The sequence below is a fragment of the Protopterus annectens genome, chromosome 9.part0, assembly GCF_019279795.1.
Source record: "Protopterus annectens isolate FY-2018-M chromosome 9.part0, PAN1.0, whole genome shotgun sequence".
Classification (NCBI taxonomy): domain Eukaryota; kingdom Metazoa; phylum Chordata; order Ceratodontiformes; family Protopteridae; genus Protopterus; species Protopterus annectens.
The window spans coordinates 1,046,138,195-1,046,164,130 of NC_056743.1; the positions used below are offsets into that span (position 1 = coordinate 1,046,138,195).

General features: G+C 37.6%; 1 protein-coding gene across 2 annotated transcripts in view; it reads left to right on the top strand.

Moving 5' to 3' along the window:
* Positions 1-476: 476 nt before the first annotated feature.
* Positions 477-25,936, top strand: part of EIF4B (eukaryotic translation initiation factor 4B) — a 1,945,171-nt gene continuing 1,919,711 nt past the window's right edge. The window contains exon 1 of one of the 2 annotated variants that reach the window (XM_044083849.1): positions 477-567. In XM_044083849.1, the coding sequence (XP_043939784.1) occupies positions 555-567 (13 nt within the window). In that variant the 5' untranslated portion in view covers positions 477-554. The remainder of the gene's footprint in view (positions 568-25,936) is intronic. The other variant, XM_044083848.1, reaches the window with a different exon arrangement.

Genomic DNA, 25,936 nt, shown 5'->3' on the forward strand with positions numbered 1-25,936 from the left:
TTTGAACTGTGTAAATAAATATTTACAGTATAAGAGGTATACAAAGAATATGTGAAATGAATACACCTCTAAAAAAGCTTTTTATTAGTATAAATGGTAAGAGTTCAAACTGGCACTTTGGGGGCTGAGTACATTTATAAAACGATAGGTGGGTATTAGTGCAGTAGCAATAATAGATTTGAGTACAAAATGTAAATTTCTGGATACACTCCCTTTAAAATGTATTGCTGCAGTCGCATCTACAACAACGGTATAAACACGACATTCAATGCCTTGCCGCTTGTTGGCTATTTACTGTAGTCTACGCGAACACTATGGTTTCATGACGTAAGAAACTAGCTAATTCTGAAAAAAAAACTATAGAAGTGTAGAGAAAGAAGCTGCGGGCGGTAATGTAAAACTAACATTACGCCAGAGAACGAGTTGAGCCTCCCTATACTCGCTGAGCTCAGTTATAGTTAGAGAAAACTCAAAATTAACAACAACCACAACGCTTAGCTCCTATATTCACGTGACACTTGCATCCGGGTCTGTTACTTCGGTCACTGTCCAGCATGGCGTCTTCAGGTAAGGAGTAACCAACTGAAGGCTGACATCACAGCTGTTCAATGGCATGGGTTTGAAGATAATCGTTTTCATAAATGGACATTTCGTATAATAGCCTCAGCAAGTTTGGAAAGATCGTTTTGTCTGCTGCGGCACTACGGAAGAGTTTGGAGTTAGCTGTGGTTACAAGGGAGGGGAAAAGAAGGAATGTTTGGCCCCAGCGGCCTGTGATTCTGTGGTTTATTCCTACTTGTGTTGTCATTTGGATCGGTACCGAGGCGCAAACTTTATTCAATACATTTAACGTGTCCGGAGGAAGCTGAGATGGGAACTGTCCCGCCTTCCATTGGTACCACACCCCCTGTAGGCGGAACCTTCTCTTCCTACAAGTTGTTACAAAGCGCGTGTATACTTTTCAAGGTTCCTGACGGTGGTTTGCTAGATTGGATCTACTCTGATCTGTCTGCGCAGGCGTTATTGGGGTTTGGGAAGGGTTCACATAATATTGTTTAAAGACCATGTGTGTTCTGAGATAAACGTGATGAGCACATCAGTTTTTATTGCCATTATTTATTAGCGAAATTGATAATGTTTGTAAGCAAGAGTAGCACAACAGAAACAGTGGTTACATATGCAGTCATAATGAGTTGCTATGCTTCTGATTTTTACATCTGTAGGTAAAAGGTGTTGTGCAGATAAAGTTCAGAGAATGTTGACATTTGCATATCTTGAAATCTGATTTGAGATGTCGTTGTTTTAATGGTTTAAGTTATTTGTGACCTTTGGGTAGAGCTAAATAAGATCCATGTTTTAGTTAATGATAATACTAGTAATAATACATAAAGTATTTGACAGTCTGTTTTTCATTTATGCTGATAGTACATATCTGAAAGTTGGGAGGATGGCTTAATGGTTAAGGTGTTTGCCTTACAAACACAAGGTGCAGGGTTTGAGTCTCACAAGGGATAATTGGCTAAGCTTAAAATGGCTCGCAAGGGCAGGTAGCTTAGTATGAACCTATGAAAGACCTATGAAAGACCTATGAAATGCTCAAAGTCATTACATCTTGAAGTTTGAGGTTAAGTATAGCTGTGCTTGCTGTAAGGTTACCACTTGCTCTTCTTTGGGCATTTGTGCCTTGGGGGTGGGGACAAAAAAAGCAAACGTCCTGAGATTTTAGGGAGGAAAAAATATTTCCTAAATATTCCTTAATAGTCACAAAACTGTTTTACACATCTGCAGCACCTAAGTATTATATGCAATAGCCTAAGCAACGTAAATGCTACGAGTGAGCTTTTATTTGTACAAAAAAGTGAAGTTCTGCACTTTGCACTGGCCGTGGGTATATTTTGTCCTGCAAAATCTCGTGTTTTAACAAAAATGTCCCACTTTGTGGATTTGAGAAGGTAATAACCCTAGTTTACCAAGAAAAAAGTGAGTATAGTTTACAGTTCTAACAAGTGTGAATGAAAGTGGTGGGCTTCAGTTCGTAACAGGAACATGATGTGTCTTATTGTCTACAAAAAACTGTATTTTAAATTTCCAAAGTCATCAGTATGTAAGGGTTATGTATTAATTTTGAAAATGTTTAGTTTATGTAAACTTTTTTTGTGAGATGAATGTGTTTGAGACTTTGATCATGACAACGTATGAGGTAGAATAAAAAAGAAAGTAAACGCTTGGTTCATTTGTTTAATTGGAACTCTGTCTTGTATGAAAAATACTAAAATTCATAAAAAGCAAAAATTGGAAGGCTGTGGTGCAGACTCAATATGGTAGACATTTAAGGTGGAGTGAGTGTACTGTTATTTGACAATTGTTGGATTATAAAATAAAGTACTTAAAACAATCATTGTAACAAACATTCAAAATGGGTGCATATACAATGGTAAGCTTTACATATGTCAAGAAAGTTTTAATTTTATTATTACAAAAAGTAACCTAATGGTAAGGTAAAATAACTGGCACCCAGTGTTTCCAGGACATCTTTAAGAAGTCTTCCAAGATTGTTGTTCTGTGGTAGGTACTACATCTGTCTATCCACAGTCTCTTCCCCATTTTTGCTTAAATGGTTTTGGAGCTGCTCTGATAGTCTTCTCGAGCAAATGTTCCCACAGCTGGGGTGGTAGTATATAGCTAAAGTAAATATTTTGAATGTATAGAACTTGTGGGTGGGAAAATTCATTGAAACACCCCTTGCTGTTCTGAATCTGTTAAGCTTGAAAGCAGTGCTGGCTATCTTAACTGTTCTTGAACACTGTTTATAGTCAGAATCTGGTGGTGGCCACCTTAAAATGCATCCATGCAATCCTAAGCATTTTGTTGTAAGGTGTTCTGTAGAAATACACTGTAAATATTTCATCAAATGTAGTGTTTGTGTTTTTTGTGACAGAAAAGGGTTGGCGGACTAATAAGCAGTGTAGCTGTTATTAGAAATCTTTTGAATGAATGCTAGTTGGACACTAAACGAGATATGTTTAATATTGTTTGTCAGTATTGGTAATACTTGGTAAAACTGCAGATGTCTTTATAAGGTCATAGTGGTTGCTAGGATAATGATCTTAAAGGGCCTTTTTTGTAAGCCTAGACATGCCACCCAAATGTCATGAACCGGTATGAATTTCGTAGTTTTTAAGGTGTCTATAACTTGGAGGGTGGGTGATCGAACATTTACAAGCCCCCCCCCCCCTGTTTTTAATAAGTGCAGAGGTAGCAGGCCAGGGGTATGTTTACGATTTCCACATCCACCAATCCAAGTGGTGCTTGAATAAGTATATGAAAGAACTTTGCTTCACATGAGTAGGAAGCCTTTTTCAGAGAAGGGGCGGTCTCTGAGACGCACACATGTCCCTCCAATATGTCTTTTGTTACAGGCGAGGTTGAGGTCCCTAGGTCAGGTGTTCTGATGCTATTTATTTTGTGAATAGTTTGGACCTGTGGCACAATCTCGTATTTGTTGCTACTGTTTTTTAAATGTATTGTATTTTGATACATGTCTGCTGGGGCCTTCACTGAAAATGGGTTATTTCTGGCCCAGTTGGAATTTCTTGGTAAGCAAATGTTAATAAATACATAAATCAGAAGAGTTTTGTGGGGTAGGCATAGTTTACTTCTTGGCAGTCTATAGTAGACTGAGTGTAAGGATAAAGCTTTGACGTGGTCCACATAGGACAGATTGAGTGCACTGTGTATTCTTTTTTGAGTAGTCTCTGTGTAAGCTGCAGTTGTTGCACATGCCTGGTCAGATGCATAACGACTGGGGCATTGCACTTGTCTAATAAGAGCCTGAGTACAATGGAACAGTTCTGCTTAGTAGAGTAAAATTGATAAGTTGTTCTTTCAGAAAGGATGTGTGCTGGATATTTACATTACTTTGGTGAGGAACATCAGTGGTGCAGATTTATTGTGTTTTTAGTTCTGTAGCTAGGAAGACAAAGGTAACTGGGTTTTTATCCCCCAAAACAGAAAAAATATTTGGAAGGTGCCACTTAGCATTGCTTTTACTATATAATGTTTTGTAGTTCCAAGCCACTTGGAAAGGTGTTTAGGAATAGCATAATATTGATTTATGATCATCTTGAAAGAAGATGACTGAAATTTCAAAGCATCACTTAAACCACCATGGCATCTCTCTCAACTGTACAGATTTCCACAGAATGTCCAGAATTTTGCCTCCTGTTTTTGGTGTGTTTCTCATAAAGTTTATAGTTTGTCTAACAAATTACTGAGGATTGAAATTGTTAAATAATGACAAATATTTGAGTTTCACATCTTCAGAAAATACACGCAAACTGAAATTCTGTTTTTCTAGCAGCTTTCTAAGTTTATAAGAGCAATATTTAAAATCTATCCCTAGTTTTGGGCCTTTGTCCCCACATTATTTCAGGCTTTGTCCAAACGATTTCAATCACAGTGTGAAATATTAAAAACAGATTCACAGACATAGTTTAATTTAATCACAGTTCAACTTCAGTAAATAATTGCATTGTTTTTCGTAAACCAAGTATTTTTTTTTAAAGGCAAGCTTTTTGCGACTTCGGGCTTTTTTAATATTTTGCATTACCACACAGGACTCTTGGGGATATTTGAGCTTTGGGGTCTAATTCTGGCTTTTGGCAGTAGACATATTTGGGTGCTTGTTATATTTGGGGAACTAGAAAATTGTTTTATATCATGGGACAGCACATTTTAGTGCTGCTTAAATGTTCTGCAAGTTCACTGAGAGCAATATATTGGTTTAGCTAGCTTTTTCTCTTTATTGGAGAAAAACAATAAAGTACAGTTGGTCTAGTAGACTTTTTCCTGTCAGTATCTTTGGCAGTGATTGATAACTGTGTAATTTTTAAGTGACTAGGTTATAGTAGTTGGTGTGCTAATGTTCATGGCCATGCTTACTGGGCTGTAGGTTAAGGATGTAGACTTCTTGCTGTTCTGTGCTGTGGTTCAATAAGATTAACTCCCTATAGTTTATGCTGGATGTTGGGAAGATTACCCCTGATGATTTTTGGATTTCTCTTTCAGGTGGGATTCATCTAAGTTGGATTTGGCATGTATCTGAATGTTAACTCTGTCTGTTATTCCTGTGGAACAGCTGTAGCATGTTTTACAGGCGCATCAGTTGACTTTTTTGTTTAATTTTGTTGTTTTGTATGTATGCTGATTTGGTTATTTTTAATGTTGCAGCCGTTTTTATTTTTTCAAATGATTTTGTGTTCATGTTCAATGGTGAGAGTGTAATTAGTGAATTCTGTTGCTACAGTCAGTTGAGAAATTGTGAAGGTTGAATTACATAAATGTAACTATAGTAAGGTTTACATTGTTTTAGTTGTTTTGCATTTTTTGTCTTGTGTACTGCACTTGGATGGAAGCACTTAAACATTGTTTGTTGTCTGATTTTGATTGAGTTGTACTGTTCCTGGAGAGATAACTATACTGCTGTTTAGTAATAAAACATCATTCCAAGACTGTTATTTATGCCCATTTGAATTTTGAAACTAGCTAATGTGGTCTTACTACTTTTGTAGTTAGATGTTTTTGGTTGGTGAAATCTAAAGTCATTCACTGTTGGAAGTCTTGTTTACTACTGTTATATCCAAGTAATTTGCTGACTTTAAATCTTAAGTGTAAGAATTTCATATTGATAGTGCACTATGAAAAAATTCTTGGAGCAGTTGTGAGTTAACTCTTCAGTCTGAACAGCCTTTTGCATTTTTCTGTTAATGCACTTGCATAGCTGTGGCCTGCTATTATTTGTGCTAGAAGTAAGAGGATATTGAAAAATAAGAATTTTTCGATATGATTTGTATTTATAGCTGTGTGTGTGTGTGTGTGTGTGTGTGTGTGTGTGTGTGTGTGCACACATACATAGGTATATGTGTACGTACTGTGGATGTTGATGTCCAAATGATATAAAATAAAACCCTGATTGCATCCAGGCAGTTGGAAAATGGCAGCACTGGCAAATGGAGCTGAACGTAAAATGCTACACACTGAATAAAATTAAGTTAATTAAAACACACAGCTGTAATTCTAGCCAGCTTTACCATACTCTCTACCTGCATGTACACACGCACTAAAATTAAATTTAAAGTACGCATCAGTATTAAATTAGAAAAAACACACTATTGAACAGGAATCTCAAGTATGATGAATGATTTATAAACTATGACATGACCACTTTCCATTGAAATTAATGAGAAACACCAGTCCGAGTTTATAAATGCAGGAAAAATTTGAGTATTAGGTTCATCTGTACAATGCGTGAAATATTATGCAGTGCAAGATTAAGGTTGTTGAATGAATTGTGGCTGCACCACTTGTTTTGCGACTTCTTTCCTAAGATGTTTAATACATTGCGCAGTTAGGGCTAGTCATTCAACAGTGTAAACTTTGCTTCTTAGTGATTTCATCACATTGACGACTAATATTGATGTGATGGCTCAATCCTATGTAAAAATGGGGGAGAAAAGGAGTTGACAGACCCTTGCATATTTCACACGTAGGATTGTGTACCTCACACAGGAGTCTGTCATGTTGTGACCATTTATCATAGCTTATTTCTTAAACTTGCATTACAGGATCACATATCAGACCTCATATATTTCATGTACGATTTTCCTGTAACAATGTAGTGTGTGCGAGCATGTATATATGTATGTGTGTATATGTGTGTGTATGTGTGTATATATATATATATATATATATATATATATATATATATATATATATATATATATATATATATAATATATACACACACACACTTTTGTAGTTACATGACTATGAACACAAGTTACTTGCCTTGATATGTGCACAGCAGTATTTTTGTGTTGGCTTAGAAAAGAGCAGCACATTGGTTCACTAACGAGCAAGATGCCAAAAATAGGAAATGGTTTGAACTTCACACAGTAGTGCAGGTTCACTGCTAGGAGGAGTTTAAAATATTTATTGTTTGTAAGTTATCATTGCGCTTTCATTGTGATTGATGGTCTACTGTTAAATTTGGAGATTGGCATTTGGCTGTGGCAAAATTTAGTTTTAAGTTTGCTAGTACTTGACTGCTTGTGAAAGGGAAGAACTTGGCTTTTTAGTTTCCCTATTTTTCTTCAAGTCATGTAAAAGCCAGTTTTGTTGGTGCTTCTGATTTGCTCTTTTAGTGTGTGTGTGTGTTTTTTTTTTTCCTCTTAAATCAAAATGGGGCATTGAGTATGTCAGGTGAGTGCAGTTGAGGGGGGTATGGAAGGGAATCGGTCAGATTATTGTATTGTCGTCCTTAAAAAATCATTTTTATTTATTTAACATTTGTTTATCGAGAGAGTCCGACGGGACACAAGTCCATTTTCAGCGGAGGCCCGGGGAGAGAGGCTCCAACAATATGAAAAACAGAGTACAGGTCATCAATGAAACTACACGTTGTAAAACATAAATAACCGAAAGAGATAACATGTTAGCAATTTTAACAAAAGATGTACATCAAAGAGTGTACAGTATGATACAAACTAGTTTAGTATGTATTTTAACACAGAAAATATTTTTGAGGAAGATATGATATGAGGTGATAGAGTAAGTATATATATATATAGGGAAGGAAGAAGGCATATTAGGATAATACTGTAAAGTATAGATCAAAAGAAAGTCAGAGTGTGTGTATAAAAAGTGGAAAATGTATAGTTAGGTGGGTTGCAAGAGCAAAGCCAAGACTTTTCTGAGTAAGTAGAAGTTTTTTAAATTGTACTATAGTGCAGATGAAAGTGGGGGTTAAGAATGATGTTGGAGAATAAGGATTCTCCAGCTGAGTTAGCTTTGGTGGATTTAACTAGGAGTTTGTCACTGGAATGGAGTGTTCTAGTGGTGGTGAATGGTTGTATAAGATCTTGAAGGGCTGGGGTTGGTGTTTATAGTTTTCCACTATCTGGTAAGAAAAAAATTGATAATGCTTTTGACAGCTTTGTTGATTACACTTGTGAAAGTAGTGTAGCTGACTCTGTTGGGGGCATAAACTTATGTTGTTTCCCCGTGACTTTTTTTTTTTTCCTTGAATCTTACAAAATTAGTTTCATTTATTTTGTAGTACTTCTGACAGTGCTTATGAAAGCAGTGTACTTTATGTAAGAGCAAAATGTTCTGTTCTTATTGTCCTAAACCGCAAAACAAGAACGTTTTCAGCTTGGGTAAAATCAGTTTCATTTGCTTGCTACCATTTCTGACAGTGAATGAAGAAAGCAGCATAACTTTTTAAGTCACGAACAAAATGCTTTTGAAAGTACTGCTTGTTTTTTTATGAGTGTAAACTGGAAACCAAGGCGTTTCTCAGCCTAGTTCTGTAAAATCAGGCTCAATTGTTTTGTTTGTGCTTCAGTTAGTCTCGAGTAAAGTGATACAGTTGACATTTTTTAATTGAGATAAAAAAAGGTTGAGTGTTGCTTCCCTGTGATTATTTCTAAATATACATCTTTAACCACTAAAGTTGTAATACAGTTCCAGTGCAAACCTGCATTCGGCATTGATAAATGTTCTATTTTACTTTAGCAAGTCACACTACCTGGCAAAGCAACTTTAGAATGTTTGTTACTGTGCCAGTGCAAATGGTTACAACTGCTTGAATGATTAAATGGCATTTACAGAGTATTGCAGTTTAATATTGGATGCTAGCGGAAAAGATGATAGTGCTCAGTTAACTGGTAGGCTAGTAAATGAGAAGCAGTGTGATTGCTATCCACCCCACCCAGTGCACTTACCAGTAATTTGCTTCTGCTGTGTCTGAAGAGTCTCTGAAACTGAGATTAGATGATCACTCTTCCCATTTTGGAGTGTTTTGTTGTACAAACCACCTAAACCATTTAACAGATGTTGCCATTTTACTGTTGGATTTGACAAGATGTGAAAAGGGAATCTCTTTTTAAATCTTTTTTTTTAAATTTTGTAAAATCATAACAAGGTGTTCCTTTTTATGATGTTGTACAAGGGAGTATGCTTTTGTATTGCAAAATTATGAAAAAATAACCTTTATTGTCATGAAGGTCGCACTTAAACCTAGTTTATAACTGAAGATTATGGTCTGTGGTTAGGTTGGTGATTGTAACCAGATTGTGTGGATGTTCAGTTCCCAATTGTATTTTCTGTCTTGTGATCACTAATGGATTGAAAAAAAGGAAAATATCTGTATATATGTTTAAAGGAGAACACCCACAGACTCAAAAATATGTTTATTTCATCATGGTTTGGTGTTTCCTACATTTTAACACCACTCTGGGACTATTTACAGGTTTTTAAATATTTTTGTATGTAATTTCTAATTCTGCCCACATGGGGTCTGGCATCTTGAAGTAATTCTGATTGTTTAGTCTGCCTCTAGGTATCCCACAATGCAGTGCTCGTCTGTGTAAAAAAAAAAAAGTTACATCACGCAGGCCTCTTTCTTCCTAAAGTTCCTGTCACTGCATTGATTTTACATGCATGCACTGCTGTCTGTTAGTTTCAAGTAACATTTTGTGCCATTCAGTGACTACGTGTTACATTTTGTGCCATTCAGTGACTACGTAAAACACAATCAGTGCAAATACCACAGAACAGACTTTCAAATTGTTTTTTTTTTTTTTACTGCTGCTGCTTTTTAGAATGGCTAAACTTTTTTTACGAAGCCTGAATTAAACTACTTTGATGCCTCTCCCATCCTCCTTCACATCTAACTTCCCTAGCTGTCAAAGTGCTATGGGTAATTTGAGCTGTTACCTCCTGTGATTTACATCTCCCAGCAGAGACTTGATTCATGTACTGTTTCCTTGTTCTAGCCTTTATTTTCTGTATGGGTAGGGGAAGGACCAGGGAGCTGTGGCATCACAGCATGGGTGGGTTTTTTGGATGGTCATGGTGATGTCAGTCTGGGGAGGATATTGGCCAGAAAACTGCCTGTATTCAGTGGCCTTGATGACATCAATGAATTGGAGACTTTTCCAGGTGGGATAAAAGTTTTTTGAAAGTGAAACCACCACAGTCCAGTAAGGTACTGTTCTACTGGAGAGAAACAGGCAATTTAAAATATTTTAAATGCTGTGTTGTTATTTGTTCATAGCAGGGACAATAAATAGGGAGAAAAAGGACAGAGAAGTTGAGCATTTAATAATAGAATCCCATTAGTTGTCGTTTAATGAAAAGTCCCGCTGAAAGTGGAAACTGGACATTTCTCTTGACAGGAAGGTTCACATCGCTTTGATTGCTTTTGTTGGCCACACAGAAAGCAACTAAACTTTTGTCAATGGTTGGAAGAACTAAAAAGTGAAAGGGAAGGGACTAGCGTTTTTTAGCTGTTGTTTTTGGATAGGCTGCTAATTAACAGTTTGGTAGCTGAGTAATTTAAGCCATGCTTCCAGAATTTCTTTAGTACATCTCTAGGGCTGTACGAAAACATGAGTCAGCATTTTTTATTGTCCAGTTTCTGACTTTGGTGGGGCTTGATTTAATTTTTGAGTAAACAAAAAATGTATTGTTTCCTTTTTACTATCTGTAATGATTGCAAACCCATAGATTATATTGTAGGATTATAGGAAATTACTAGGCTAATGGCCCTAGGGCCGTTAGAAGCCTAGCCAAGTTCTACCCTTATTTCCACGATCGGCACCTATTTCCCCTGTCCAAGAGGGACATAGGTGGAACCCCCAGGGTGAATTTATGGTTACCAATTCAGTTGTCCAGATTGCATTTGAAGAAGGCCATTGAGGTGCTCTGGTTGTGAGAGTCTCTTCCAGAGGTGTGGTAACCTCTGGGAGACAAATCTGCCCCTCAAGCAGGTTCTTTTAATGTCGCATACCAGGTTAAAGACTTTTAACCCATGTACCATTTGACTTTCGGATATGAAGCATTTCCAGTTAACGCGGGGTCAGAGAGTGCCTTGCATGCAAGGCAGAGATTGCCTCAAAAGTAGTCAGAATGAAACTGAATAAAGTGATGTGATTTCAGATGATCCACATAGGACAGATGCTGAAGACCTTGAATTTTCTTTGTGAGGAACCTTTGTTGTCTCTGATGGATGGAATTCTAGATGGAATTGATAAACCTGTAAGGCTTTTTTATTGTACAGTTTTGATGCTCTGAACTTTACCTGTAACCTTTTGTCTCCTCTAATATTATTTGGAGTAACAAAACAGCACTTGATTAAACCCTTGCCAGTTTATGCTGCTTATATCGTTAAGATGTTCAGCAGTGTATCACATAAAGGAAAAACCTGATAAATTAAAACAATTATTTTCAGCTCCTAGATAATTCAGGGGGTAAAATACTGTTATACATCAGGATACAAGTTGTCAGAGTTGGGGAATTGCCTGTCTGTCCAGAAACCAATGGTCTCCTACAGGGCTCTGTTTTTAGGCCACTTCTTTTTGGATAAGTCTTTTCAGTTGGAAAAATGGGAAATGGAACTCTTGGTATCATAATTACTGTAGTAAAAAATGCCACAATTCTTCAGGATGATCTACAAAAATAAATAGCTTGGTACAGTAGTAAAAATGTACCATCCTGAGACTTGGTAGAAAAGGATATACATTATGATTATAACGTACTCCAATTGAACATTATTGCTATGCTTAAAGATCCCTGGATATGGTACAGTTTAAAATCTTTTGTCTGGTGTGCTTTTTCCAAAGTCTGCTAAGTATATGCTGTAGCCATGTAATTCTAAAGTGTGTCTAGTGTACCACGTTATGCCTTTCTGAGCTGAGAATTTAATGAAGCACTGCATTTTGTAGCTTTTACACAAGCCATCTAAAACGACTTAAAGTACAGTGATTGTTGGAAAAAATCGGAGTTGAAAAATGAGTTGTTCAGAAAGGCTTCAAGTGCTGTTTGCTGGGGAGATGACACTAGGTCAGGAAAATAAAACGTTTTGCTTATTACTTATATTTACTTTAGTAAGTGATGGACACATTGCTATTCGAGATTAAGGCATTAGCTCCTTACAGTCCCAAGTATAACATTAACTTCCCATGCATGTAATCAAGACTAGTTCTGAACTAGAAAATGCCAACATAGCTTCTGCAGCTGAGCATCTGGAAGGCCAGTAGGTCATAAACTTGACAACTGAACCTATGGGTGTACCATATATAATGTGATTAGAGAAATAGAAGTAATGAGTAATGGAAGCCTGTGTGATTCCACCAGCAGGACAGTGTGGGGGCAGGGTAAAATGTTTAAATGTGTGGTATACACCTGTCATGAACCTTCTCAGGACAAGTGAGTGGTTTAGAAAAATGGATGGGTGTTTAGATATGCACTAACTCTCTGGATGACACTTTTTATTCTATAGCTGTATGCTTTAAAAATCCTTAAGAATTGACTGACAAATGACACCTAGATGATGTTAGTCAGGGGCATGGTGACAGGAAACGTTTTACAGGCTGTCTTGAATATTTGAAATATATTTTTATGTGAGTGGTAGACTGTTCCAGATTGTACAGAGAGTAATGGGGGGGTGCTCTGTCCCTAATTTTATTACTTATTTATATTAATTGAGCAAGTGATGGTTAGAAGATTTTAACTCTATACTGCATGTGGATCAGGGGTGGCCATGGTGGTGCAGCGGTTAGTGTTGCCGCCTGACAGCAAGAGGTTCTCCGGTTCGATCCTCAGCTGGGGTGCCTTCTCTGCGGAGTCTGCGTGTCCTCCCTGTGGTTGCGTGGGTTTCCTCCCACATTCCAAAGACATGCTGTAGGTGGATTGGACACTCTAAATTGGCCTTGGGTGTGAGTGTGTGCATGTGTGGAAGGTTGGGCGCCGGGCTGGCAACTCAACACTGTAAAACTCCACTGCCAGTCATGAGTGGACAGGTGATCCGCTGTGGCGACCCCTAACCAGGAAAAGCCAAAAGAAGACTGCACGTAGATCAGGTTAGCAAACAAAGTGTGCAAGGAATTGTGCAGAGTAATTTAAGTGTGTGTGTGTGTGTGTGTGTGTGTGTGCACACCATGTAATTTTGCATCATGATTTGTAAGATTCCATCTTAACTCTGACAGTGATTGCTGGAGGTATGTTGGCCCAGTATTATTTAGCAGTTCTAATGTATGTTGTTACCATATTAGTGTAATTTCTTCTTCTGCAAGCTTATTAACATTACCTTCGACAGCTGTTTTGACACATATTGCACTGCCACTGAAAGCCTGCTAAAAGGTATAGGTTTGGTTGCTAGGTTTTAGTTCTTTGCCTGTTGAATCAAGATAATCCTTTTGAAATTGCAGTTGGTGCCAGTTTTATTGGAATGCTTTTTATTGAAATTGCTTTTATGGCTCTGTCTCTCTCTGCTTCTGTCTCCCTAATGACAGAGGAAAAATATTTTACTTAAAAACTAAAAATAATGATAAAAGACCAAAATATTATTGTCCCTCTGTTAGAAAGACAGCAGTAGAAAATGGCAATTCAAATAGACACACGAAGATGAGCAGTAGCAATCTGCGCCCTCAGTGTGAGGTCTGAATGGCGAATGGAAAATGTAGTTAAGCCCACTAGGAGAGTACCAGCGCCGTAAATATGAAAGTATGGATCCTGTGTTTTTTCAGACATTCACAGCTGTTTCAATACCTAAATTATCTCACACAAAAATGCCTGCCAATAGGTACTTAGTATTTACAATCTGATATACTGCCAAACCCAGGTGTACAAGTGGTCAAAATGTATGAGGGAGTTGGTGGGGGGTTGCAGCGATGAAATTTAGTTTCATTTTATATATATATATATATATATATATATATATATTATTCTTACACACCTGATGTGTATGCAGTATACAAGTAGTCACTATTCTTAATGGCAGAAACTTGATACCTAAAGTCAATGTAAGTAAAAGATGTGACAGAAGCAACAGACGTGCAGCATTTCAGACCACTATGATACTTTCTGTAAGCAACTTTATCTCCATTATTTCAAGTGGGACAATGACTTATTTATGTAATAATATAGGTCTGTGTTGCTTGATGAAAAGGGTTAAACTAAGCTATCTCAGCGTATCTTCAAGATCTCGCCCAGTCACACCCACAGCTGCACCCGCTAATGTCAAGAGGTGCAATGTTTTACTTAGACTAAAAAGTAATAAATGAAAATATAAGAAAAAAAGTTTAATAAAGGATGCTCTTCATTCAGTCACTCTAAAAAGTAAAAAGCAAATAAGGAAGAAGAGTGAAAACTTTGCAAAAGAACGACAGACAAGCTGATTTCAGAAAAACATTCAGGGGTGGTTTTGCTGATTCCTGTGACTACTGGTTCCTTATTGCCACAATCAGCAAGACCAACCTCAAATGCTTTCCTAAAAATCAGCTTGCCTATCGTTCTTTTGCAAAGTTTTTGCTCCTCTTCTTTATTTTTTACTTTTTAGATCGACTGAATAAGTGGCATTCTTTATTAAAAAAATATATTTTTTATATTTTTGTTGTACTGAGGAACTTCCATCAGAGTACTATTTCAGAGTGGCTTGGTGTATGTGTGGTGATGATGGGTGTTTAATATATTCTCTAGAACTGGTTTTTGAAGACTGATCTTTGTGTTTTTTTTTTTAACTGTAATATGTTAAACAGTAAAGAACTCCTCATGGGAGAGCTCCGCTTGTAGTTCATGTAACAATTTTAGATGTTAGGATTGTGAAGAAGCATCAAGGTCACTTTTGCATATTAACATCTATTTTTAGTTAAAAAAAAAAAAAAAAAAAAAAACACCCACAAATCAGTGTTGGGGATGATAAAAACTTAACTTGATCATACTGTGATTATATCTGAAACCTTTGAGTGCTGTGATTAGCTAGATGGTTGGAATATGAGGGCAGACTGTTTCAGCTTTACTGGAGGACTCCATACTTGCTGGTCTGATGATCACGTTCATTATTGGTGTTCTTTGAACAGTGAGGGTATTTATTTTTAACAGTAATTTTGGCTAGGAGACCCCCCCCCCTCTACTGAACAATGTCACAGGGAAATAAACATTTAGTATAATATTACTTGTTTAAACTAAGCCAAAATTGAATAAACGGGGGGGGGTAAACATGCATGTTTATACCATGTTTTGACGGATGTTAATGTAGTATGCAGACAATCTTCTTCTTTCGGCTTTTCCCTGGTAGGGGTCGCCACAGCGGGTCACTTGTCCGCTCATGATTGGCAGTGGAGTTTTACAGTGTCGAGTTGCCAGCCCAGCACCCAACCTTCCACAGAAGGCACGCACTCATACCTAGGGCCAAGAGTGTCCAGTCCCATCTACATCATGTCTTTGGGATGTGGGAGGAAACCGGAGTACCCGGAGGAAACCCATGCGACCACAGGGAGGACATGCAGACTTTGCAGAGAAGGCATCCCAGCCGAGGATCGACCCGGAGAACCTCTTGCTGTGAAATTCTTACATAAAAAATTCTTGCTGTGAACATTAAACCTGCTTTCCATTACTATTGGCATTTCTAACACCATGGCTGTGCAGCCAGTCTTAGTACAGTCAACAGTAGTATTGTACCTTTGTGAGTACTCAAAAAAATTAAACTGTACCATACAACTGAAGGATGTAAAGGTACATCAGTAGAACTTGTACTGTCATGAGTTCTTTTAAAACAACATCTTATACTAAATAGGTTAATTTTAGTAATTCCTAAACTTGACCTTCCCGTTAGGCCTGCTGTTGGCACCTGCCAATATTGGTGTCATCCATTGCCAGTTAAGTTCAATGATTGATTGGCCCATATTGAGTTCTTAGCCTTTCAGATTTTTTATTTATTTATTTTTTCCCATTGGTCCTGTCCTTGTATAGATTCTGTACTGGCGTCTTGTAATCAACTTTCTTGAGTTCACTTGGGGATGTGCCATAGTAAGGCAGTCTGCCATGCTTGTGTGGCATGGTATAACACTGTATATATGTGCCACGCATACAAAATATTCATACCTGTTGTTAGATATGTTGCACATGAAGTACTTCTGTTCTAATTTAGTGTATAGACTTGCTATCACATAGCAGAACTGCAGTTGCATAGTAGTATAGCCCTGCATGGCCCTTATGAACCATTAACTTAACATTAATGTGGTTTGTGGTGGTCAGGCCCAGATGAGATGCAACGGTGGAAGTATAACCAAAGAATTTGTGAAACAGGTTAATCATGTAATTAATACTGTGCTGCCATTTTGTTCATGTAGAACTTGAGGAAGAATTGGGGTGCGAGTGCTTGAATGGTGATGGAGGATATGTCATTAGCTAAATTGCCATAATCTGTCACAGTGAAACATGTTGATGTTTGCAGGATCCATAGTTTTTCTGGCCTAGCTCTTCATAGTATTTAAAGTTTATTAGAATGCTGTTTATTGAAATTTGCCTTTGTGGCTGTGTCTGTCTGTGGCTCTTCTAATGACAGAGGGACAATATTGTACTTAAAGGCTAACAAAATGACAGAGGAACAATATTTTATTCTTGAAGTAAAATATTGTGTCTCTCATATTAGTGAGATGGCAGAAAAAGCACAGAGCAAATTAGACTAAAAAGTGAAAAATAAAAATAGAATTTTTTTTTTTATTCAGTCACTGTAAAAAGTAAAAAAAAAAAAAAGTAAGTGTAAAAACTTTGTAAAGAAACAGACTGATTTCAGAAAAAGCATTCTAGGTTGGTTTTGCTGATTTCCTGCTGCTGCTTCTGTTTCCTCATTACCACAGTCAGCAAGACCAACCTAGAATGCTTTTCTGAAGTCTAAATATGTATGGACACTTTGGGTGTGTGTATATGTGTATAATCAAGTAATCTCCGTGGTATCCCCAAAGTCTCAAAACAACCCACTAAGTTGTAGTGGGTCTAAAAACAAAACGGTGTAAGAAACTTCTCTGTGTGGAAGATTTTCAGTCCATATATTTCTAGTTAATCACTGTATATTAATCAGATGACAATAATAGTAGAAGTAGCGAACGTAAACTCGTCAAGTCAAAAAGTAATAATAGAAAATATATAATTCTACAGCATTACTAAGTAATCCAAGCAAGGCAGGCCGTCTGTTTCCAGTCGAAAATCACTTAATAAAAATAAACTTGTTAATCTTCAGCTCTTATTATTGCACTGCTGAATCTTTATTGCATCTGTGCAGACAGGGGTTGTGGCTGAAATGAGTACTTATGGATAAGGATTCTGAACAGTACAGTCACTGTCCTGTGTACCCCATTCCTTGACATACTATTAAACATGGGCAAAGGCTACTTAACGGACTGGAACAATCTTTGATTCGAATGCCTTTGTTGGGTTGATGTTCTTTTCTAAAACTTTTATACATCTTTAATGGAGCTTGTTTTCTCCATTCTGTGCTTTTTACTGTTCTGAGTTATCTTCTTTCTGCTTTGATAAATTGTTTTTTTATATATAAATATGTATATAAAGTGCATCTGCCATCAAAATTTGAGTTTTTTTCACCCTTCTTTCAATTTTATTTGATGATGTCTTGTTGAAAAGGTCTGTTAACTTTTATAGTCTGTATTTAAAGTGCTACTTTTTCTGAGCCTTGCGGTATGGTGGGTCATACTTTTCCTTTTAAATGACCACAGACTCTTTGCATTGAGAGTTCTGCCTTGAGCTCTGCATTTGGTTGGCAGTTCTGGTCATTCCTCAGGTTTGTTGTCAGTAGGTTGTAGGCATTTCCCATGCAGGTTATCATGGTTTACTATACTGTAAACTCATTCAGTTACAGTAGTGGTGGAAAGTTGCATTTTAGCAAATAGTCCTCCTATTGTTGAGCCTTTTTGTGAAAGATGATTAAAAGGCAGAAACCAATCGTCTTTTGAATGGCAGACATTTTTAAAATGTAGAAGCAGAAGGGTTGTACAACAGAAACTCTTACAATGAGTGTTGTTGGTGCATTGTCTTTCCAGGAGTGATTTATCATAATGCAAAACACAAGAATAGAATGTCTGTTCATCTTGAGAAATGCCATCTCCACACTCTTGAAAAATGTATACAAATGCAACTATTTTCCTTCCTTTCAGGCAGTCTGCTATCTCCAGAACAGTGTGCCTTGCACCTTGACCACAGCACTACTACAGCTCTGCTTTACTTCATAACTATTTCAAGTCCAAACAGAAATGTGAGTAATCTAGTCTCCACAGTCTTCCCTGACCTGTCAAAAGCTTTTAAAACAGTTTTACACACACACATGCTGTAGAAAATGTCATCCCTAAGCGTAGATGCACAGTTTCACTTCAGTATCTCGAAATACTGAAGCACCGAAGCTGTAATGGCCGAGACCATAACGCCGAAGTTTCAGTATTCCGAAATACTGAAGAGGTCCATAAAAAAACAAAATGAACAATGCAGACAACATTTATGCAGGGGGACAAGCCCCCCTACTTAAATATACCAACTCCGAGATCTCACTACAGTGGAGGAAAGGGAAATCTCCCGTTCCGCGCTACAGTGGAGGAAAGGAAAATCTCCCGTTCCGCGCCATATGCGAAAGTGCAGAACGGGAGATTTGCAGTGTCCCCACTATCGTGCAATCACGGGGACAGTATATTTAATTTAGGGGGGTGCGGGGGGGCTTGCCCCCCCTGCAGAAACAGTACTTTTATTTCTTTTATTTATTTATTTATTTTTTTAACGCCGCTTCATTATTTCGAAATACTGAAACTTTGGCGTTATGGTCTTGGCCATTAGAACTTCGATGTTTCAGTATTTCGAGATACTGAAGTGAAACCAGATACACATACACTTGCTTGGTTTGGCAGGTACCTATTCTAGACAACATGATGTTAAATGGCAAAATAACATCTCCTTTTTTTCTTCTCTTTGGAGTGAAAGCCCCCTAGGTCTGTATTCTAGGCTCTTATTAAACATGTTTGCGAATTGCCTCCACTCAGCAAGCAAACATGCAAAAATCATCCAGTATGTATATGACCCCACACTAATGTGTGCTACAAAAAATACAGGTACACTGCATCAGCTAACCCAGAATTTCCTTACCTTAGTTGAAACATGGTTTCATGATTGCCAACTTCATGTGTACACCCGAAAATCCAAATTCATCATTTTCACCCTAAATAATTCTTTACCCAGTAGTCCTTTTCTACTCTAACCACTACAAACAACATGTAAATTGAATTAGTAACTCCTACTAAGCTACTAGGTGTGATAATTGATAGCAATTTGATTTGACTCTTTATGTAAAATGTATAATAGTAAGAAAAACAATAGAGATAAGTAAATGAAATTTGGCTCCCTCTGCAGGATAAAACTTTGCCAACCAGATAATGCTAGAAAATGCATTGCTTCACCTTTCCTCCTTCATGCTGTCCTCTCCTATATGGCCCCCATTCTCATTTAATCTTTATGCAACCCAGACTACTTTTAGCAATACTGCAACAAAGTGCCATTTATAAACTTGAAAACCATCCAAGATTGACTCACATCCTTCAACAATACGCAATCAAACAAGTCTGTTTGCTCATATTTAGTTTTAGTTATTAGTTTTTTTTTTTTTTTGTCGGCTGTGAATGTCTGTTCCTCCTGCATTTCTAAACCCTATAACTCCATTCTTCTTGCATTTAAACAAATACTGCAGCTGAAATATTTCGGGTTGCATTTTAAACAACACGTAATTTATTACACCCTCTTACTCCCCTTTCAACTTCTTTTGGTTCACTAACTTGCTTTTTCTGACCCCCTCTTAGTTTCATCATATCTCACATCACATCTCTTCTGCGTCTCTATCTACCCAGTCATATACCATACAGTGGCAGCATACAGCCACTTTGCACAACAATAATCCTATTTACTTAGTCAACCTTCCATGCTCTCAGCTTGTCTTCTAATTGTCTGTTTTGCCTTTTTCCACACCCCATGTATCCTTTCTTTGCTGACACCTCTACCCATTTTCCTGGTGTTTCCTCTCTGATTTGCCATTTAACTTTGCAGCTGCTGCACACTGTTTCTGGCACCTTCACGACACGTTACTTTAAGCTTCATTTCTGACTGGTAAATCCCCATGAGAAACACTTACACACAAATTGTAGCTTCCTTAAGTTTATATTTGTTTTAGTTTTTGACTGAACTTCACCATTCCACCTTAAGAAAACTAGTGTTTTCTCAATATCAGATATTTATTTACAGGAACTGCTATTTTGTGGTTGTTTGATTTTTATTTACTTTTTCTTTAATTGGAGATATTTATAGTGTAAGTGAACTGCTTGTGCAGCTTTTTGTACATATTGGCTTGTCATCTTTGGGAAGTGTTTTTAAAGGTGGTTTAAGGGCATCTCATGTGCTGCTTGTGTACACTAGACAGATTTGTGAACATTCATTTTGTGCCAGGACACTGAAGAGGAAAGTGTGTTCATGGTGGCAGTATTTTTATCTACTGCTTGTAAAACTTCTCCTTTTTTTTTTTTTTAATTTACCAGGGATTAAATTCATTTTTCAATGTTAGAAGGGATCACACTGTGTACTGCTTATGCTTGCTTGTGTCAACTTACTTAAACATCCTTTATTCTGTCAGGAAAAAGAAAAAAACTTCCAGGGTATTAAAACATTGTCCTATACAGATTGCCTTAGAGCCCTGTCTCTGTAAACTGTCTCCTACAGGTTGTTGAGCAGTGATCTGTACTTGGCATATAAAGCATCCTTAGATCCAGCACTAATGGAGCTTTTGCACATCCACAAACTGAGCAGCACCAGAGACACTAGACCAGGGATTTGACATTTGCTTGCGACACATATCCCACCAGTATGTTCTATTATATTTGACTCAAAGGATCCCCATGCTCTGGATTAGGCTCTGCATCTTTGTGAAATTGAGTCTGTCCCTAACACTTTTCAAAGGTAACCTTGACCATTGGATGGGAAATTCATTCCCGGACTTGCACCCATATCTCTTATAGACCAAGGCCAACAGTAAACATACCCCCCACATAACTTTATAGCAACCTCCTAACAAACATACACCCCCATTAATATGCATGTGCTACCAAGGGTTGCATTTGGATTGGGTTGCATGGCTAGGCTTGTAAACTCTCTGGGGGTCATCAGCCTAGTATACACCTATGAACTTATGATGCAGGAAGGGATTTTATGTACTGCTTATGCATATACTTGGCTTGGGGGACTCTGTAGGGAAGGCAAAGTGTGGGTGTGTGCTGCTTGTGTATGTGGTGTGACAACAACTCTTCTGACTGACACATTCCAGCATTGCTGCCAGCCTTTAGACTTATTCCTAGGGCTCTTTCAGTACCTAAGAGGAAATACTTAAGATAAACAAATTCTTGCTGTCTTCAAGAAGGTGCCTCTGCTGCTGTTGGGAGAATTCTGTTGTGGCTGTCTGTTTCCTCAGGTCATTCTCCTATCACTCAGAGTTCCTCTGGTGTTGCCTATTCGGCTGTCATAAACTAGGGGTCAGAGACAGTCGGACACTTTCTTTGGGGCTGCTCAGTTTCCAGTGAGGGCATGGGATAAACATTTTCTTTTGGTATGGGAGTAACTCTGGGAGATGCTTCTCCAAGTAGCTGTGGAAAGAGACTTCTTATTTTGGATTCTTTCTTTCGTTGCTCAGTCTTCCAAGAGTTTGGCACCTAGGAATATGAAACAAAAAGTAAAATTTGATTAATGAGACAATTACTGTTGTAAGGAAAGTATTTTTACATTGGTTGTAAGTTTTTTGCAGGTAGTAGATCATGAAATTCAAATCCTTATATGATTAATGGATGGACAGTAAACCTGAAGTTAAAAAAAAAAACTTATGTGGTTATTGGAAGGAGTCTGGAATTCCTGAGGAAACTGACATGAATGTAGACAGTCCCTTATATCCATGTCAGTTTCCTCAAGAATTAAACTGTCCTCCATCTATAGATGACTCCTGATTCTGGGGAAAGTGCACTGTCCCCATCTCCCTTGGCAGAGTTTTTTTTTTTTTTTTTTTTTTCCCTAGGGTATTTGCTTTATTTTGTGGGAGCAAGTTCTTGTTCTCCCAGAACTGTGGTGTTACTTTCATTTGGTGCAAGTTAAAGTCCCATTTTCTTCTTTCATTCCTCCTGTATTGTCAGCCATGGAGGATGTTTTATAATGCTGCTTGCAGTAATCCTGATTCCCAACCTTTAGTCTCTATAATGGCATACAAATTGTACAGATTTTCCCAAGTTTTCAAGATGGTTTTGCTTCTCTGGTTGAAAAAGAAGGAAAGTTGCTGTACCGCTTTGTTGAAAGGATTTGTTTGTCTTCAGCTTATTTAGCTTACAAAATTCCCCATTACCAAGACCATATGTGGAAGTTTCTGTTCTACTTGGCTGGTTTGTTTTGGGAATTCTCTCTCTTACTCTGTCTTCTGAAGTAATTCCTATCTGAATCCCCCCCCCCTGGCTTCTTAATATACCTTTAAGACAGTGTATGATTGTGCAAACAAACTCAAATCTGAGCTTTTGAATTCTGCTTTAGATAAAATAGTTTGTGTTTTACCCTTTGGCAAAGATTTTGAGTCCTGAGTTCTAAAGCTTGCTCAAGAGAGAGAGATGGCACTGGACACGCACACCACTCTGCCTTCTCAATCAGACTGTTCTATGTTCTCTGGCACTTGGGAATATAGTTAACCTAGGAGTCCTTGAATGTGCATTTTCTCCAAAGGGGAAAGGCATTTATACTAGATTTTTTTTCCTGGTTCCATAGAGAGATTTTCCTTTCTTTCATGTGTCAGATTTCTAGGTGCTGATCCCTGTAAAGAGTCTTTTGCCATTGATTTCTCTGTAGTGTTGCATGGCAACTTTAGATTTAAAAAATGTTCCTTGTGTTCCCATAGCCAAAGCATTCAGGAGACTTTTCATTTGTCTGGGTTGCTTTATCGATTCTCTGTATTATCCCTTGGATTGTCTCTTGCTCCAATTGTTTTCACAGTGTCTAGCCCCAGTAAATAACCCATTGCAGGCTCTAGGCCTTCATTTCTTTCCCTTGTCTAGACAACATATTTATCTTTGAAGAGTCTTTTCCCCAAGGTCAGGAGCCCTTCTGTTGGGTGACTACTGTCTTGACCTTTCTGGGTTTCCAGATAAACATGCAAATACCCTCCTTGACTATGCCTCACAGATTTGTAATTCCATGTTGCCTTGCAGATACTTGCCTGTAAAAGGCACACCTAATTAAGGAATAGTTGGATCTTTATCTGGAAATGTTTCTGAATTTCTTCAGTCAGTCTAGATGCCTGCATGAGAATTGTTCATGATTCTTAGATTCCTAGCTACTGTGCTTCTCATTATTCCCCCTGATAAATTTTCTATGATTTTTAAAGAGCATTTAGAACAAACATTCACATCCTGTGGAATCTCTTGATTTCATTTTTTTTCTTCCCACCTGGATGTTTAAGTTGTTAAAAACCTTGGACACCTTTTTTCACGAGGACCTGCAATAGTACTAAGGAGGAGTTAAATCCTGCTAGTATGAAATCTTGGATTTCCTAGTTAGGGCCTTAGTTATATACAAGGCGCTATCTGGAATTATTACCACTGGTTGTCAAACATTTCTGAGACTTTCTATCTAGTTACTGTTTCTTCTGCAATAAGGGACATCTGTCTGTCATTTCAGCAGGTCTGCCTGTGGATTCACTCGTCCCTCTGTTCTTTCTGAAACAAATTAGAGAGAGGTTTTAGCAATCAAAACTACTTTAATGCTAAGATAGTCTTACTTAACTGCGTGTTTTTCCTTTATTTTGGGTGGGGGGTAGAAATTTTTCTCCTTTTTAACCTGCTCATTGAGCTGATTTATAATTCATTTCTTTGAAGACTTGCACCTTCAAAAAGGAGCAACAGAGCAGAAAGACTATCGGAGTTGCACACTCTTATGGTAGGCGAATCCTTTCTGCTATTCCCCATTTATGCCCAGAATGGTTTCGGAGTTTACTTTGAGGCAGTTGATCTCCCTGTGCCGTAATAACCCCAAACCTGGGAGAAAAGCTTTTTCTTACTCTGGACATCCTCAAACAGCCTGGGTACTATCTTGGCAGCACAGAGTCCTTTAGACAAGCTGATGAGCTAAACCTTTTATAGATGGTTGTCCTTGGTTATGTCATTCATTTATACCCACAGGATAATTTTGTTCCAGGCAGTGTTAATGCCCACTGTGTGAGTGCCTTTCTTTATTTGATGGCTCATTGGAAATGAGGGGGACTCGAGAAGCAGTGTGTAGGAAACTTACTTGGTCATTGTATAAGCTGAATTCTTCTTTCAAATCCAGACTTAATTTTGCAAGGACCATTCTCAAGGGATTCCTGGATCCATACCCTTCCTCCCCCTAGGTTGGATTGGTTTTGGTAGTCAACCCACATTATCCACAGACTTCTGCAGCAGTGGGAATGGTGAACATCGTATAGTTGTGTAAGTTGTACTTGACAGTAGATGTTTGAATTCCATACTGCTGCAGTAGGTGCACCCTCCCTTCACCCCCTTCTTTTTTTTTCTGTATGTTTTCGTGGGGTGGTAAAGAGATTTATTTGCTCTTTACATGGATGGTTATGATTCCTTTATGGGCACAAAAGTCCTGAAGGATGTTTCCTCTTTGCTGATTTCCAAGGGATTAGCCATTCAGTAACGCGGGGGGTCAGAGATTTGTGAAGCTGGCAGGCTACTGCAACATTATGGAATTTGGACATGTGCAGTCAGTTATGGTAAGTGCATCTTGCACAACTGTGCTTTTGCCCTTAAATTCTCATTTTAATGAAGCTTTTTTTGCCAATCTTCTAAAAAAAAAAAAAAAAACTTGAATGGGTTAGAAGAACAGAACAAGCCCGTGAAAATGTTAGGAGAAAGCAACTCACTGACTTCAGAATATTCCAGAAGCATTTATACTAACTCGTGTAACATCTGTCCGGGAACAACAAAGCTGTAACATTAGAAATAAGTGAAAATTGTGCAGGGGTGGGGCAGATTATATGTCTGTAGCAGAATCATGGATATCTCCAGGGTCAGTCCCAGTAACTGTCTTTGTAATCATGTTTTTTTTGTGTCATCTCCATATCTCTGTAGTGGAATATCTGCTTTTAACTTCTTCTTTTTTTAATTTTTCCAATAAACAAATAACATATCAAATGCTGTAAAGATGTATTATAAATGATAATTGTGAACTATATGTACAATGGCCTGAAAACAGAATTTTGAAAATAAAGCTCCAAAGTTTTCCCATATTTCATAATCCTTTTCCCATTTTTTTAAGCATTAGTAACAGAATTCTTTTGATACAGTTCAATGAGTCATCACTTTATAATCCAAAGATTATTGATGAATAAGTTAGGATGAATTCTTTGCTCTTTGATTTTAGTCTCTCTAAATGCTGTGTCCTTTAGGAATAAAATAAAGTCTTCAAATGTTGGAAGTGAAGATATTTTCCTTTACTTGGTGATACATTTTCTTGCCACAGCAAGAATGGACCAAAGAAGATTGTAGTTAACATGCATCAAAACATCTGTATCATTTTATATTATTTTTTGTCAAAAGATTTTAATATTATTTATCAGTAGATAAAGCTTGTAAAAATTCTTCAATCTTGAACTAGAGTAGACTCAAGGAGGTACATTTGTAAAATGTGAATCCAGTCTGCTTTACATTCTTGTAAACCTCTCCCATCACAATAAGCTATTGTTTCCATTTATTTTGGCGATTCTTTTTGTAGTTAAGAAGGCTCTGAGAAAAAATTTCCAAGTGAATCTGCCAGTATTGAGACCAAGAAATATGTCTAACAGATGACAGTGTTTGAGATTTATTACGAGAAGTTGAGATGCCTGACCTAACGTAATATGATTCCAAAATTTTATATTTAAATTTTTATATAGGGTTCATAGGGGTGTACTAGGCTAGTGGCCGTGGAGCCTTTACAAGCCTAGCCCATAGAAGTGCCCTAGCATTGTGCCACCTGACATTGGTTCCCAGTGCCTCTATCAAGTAGA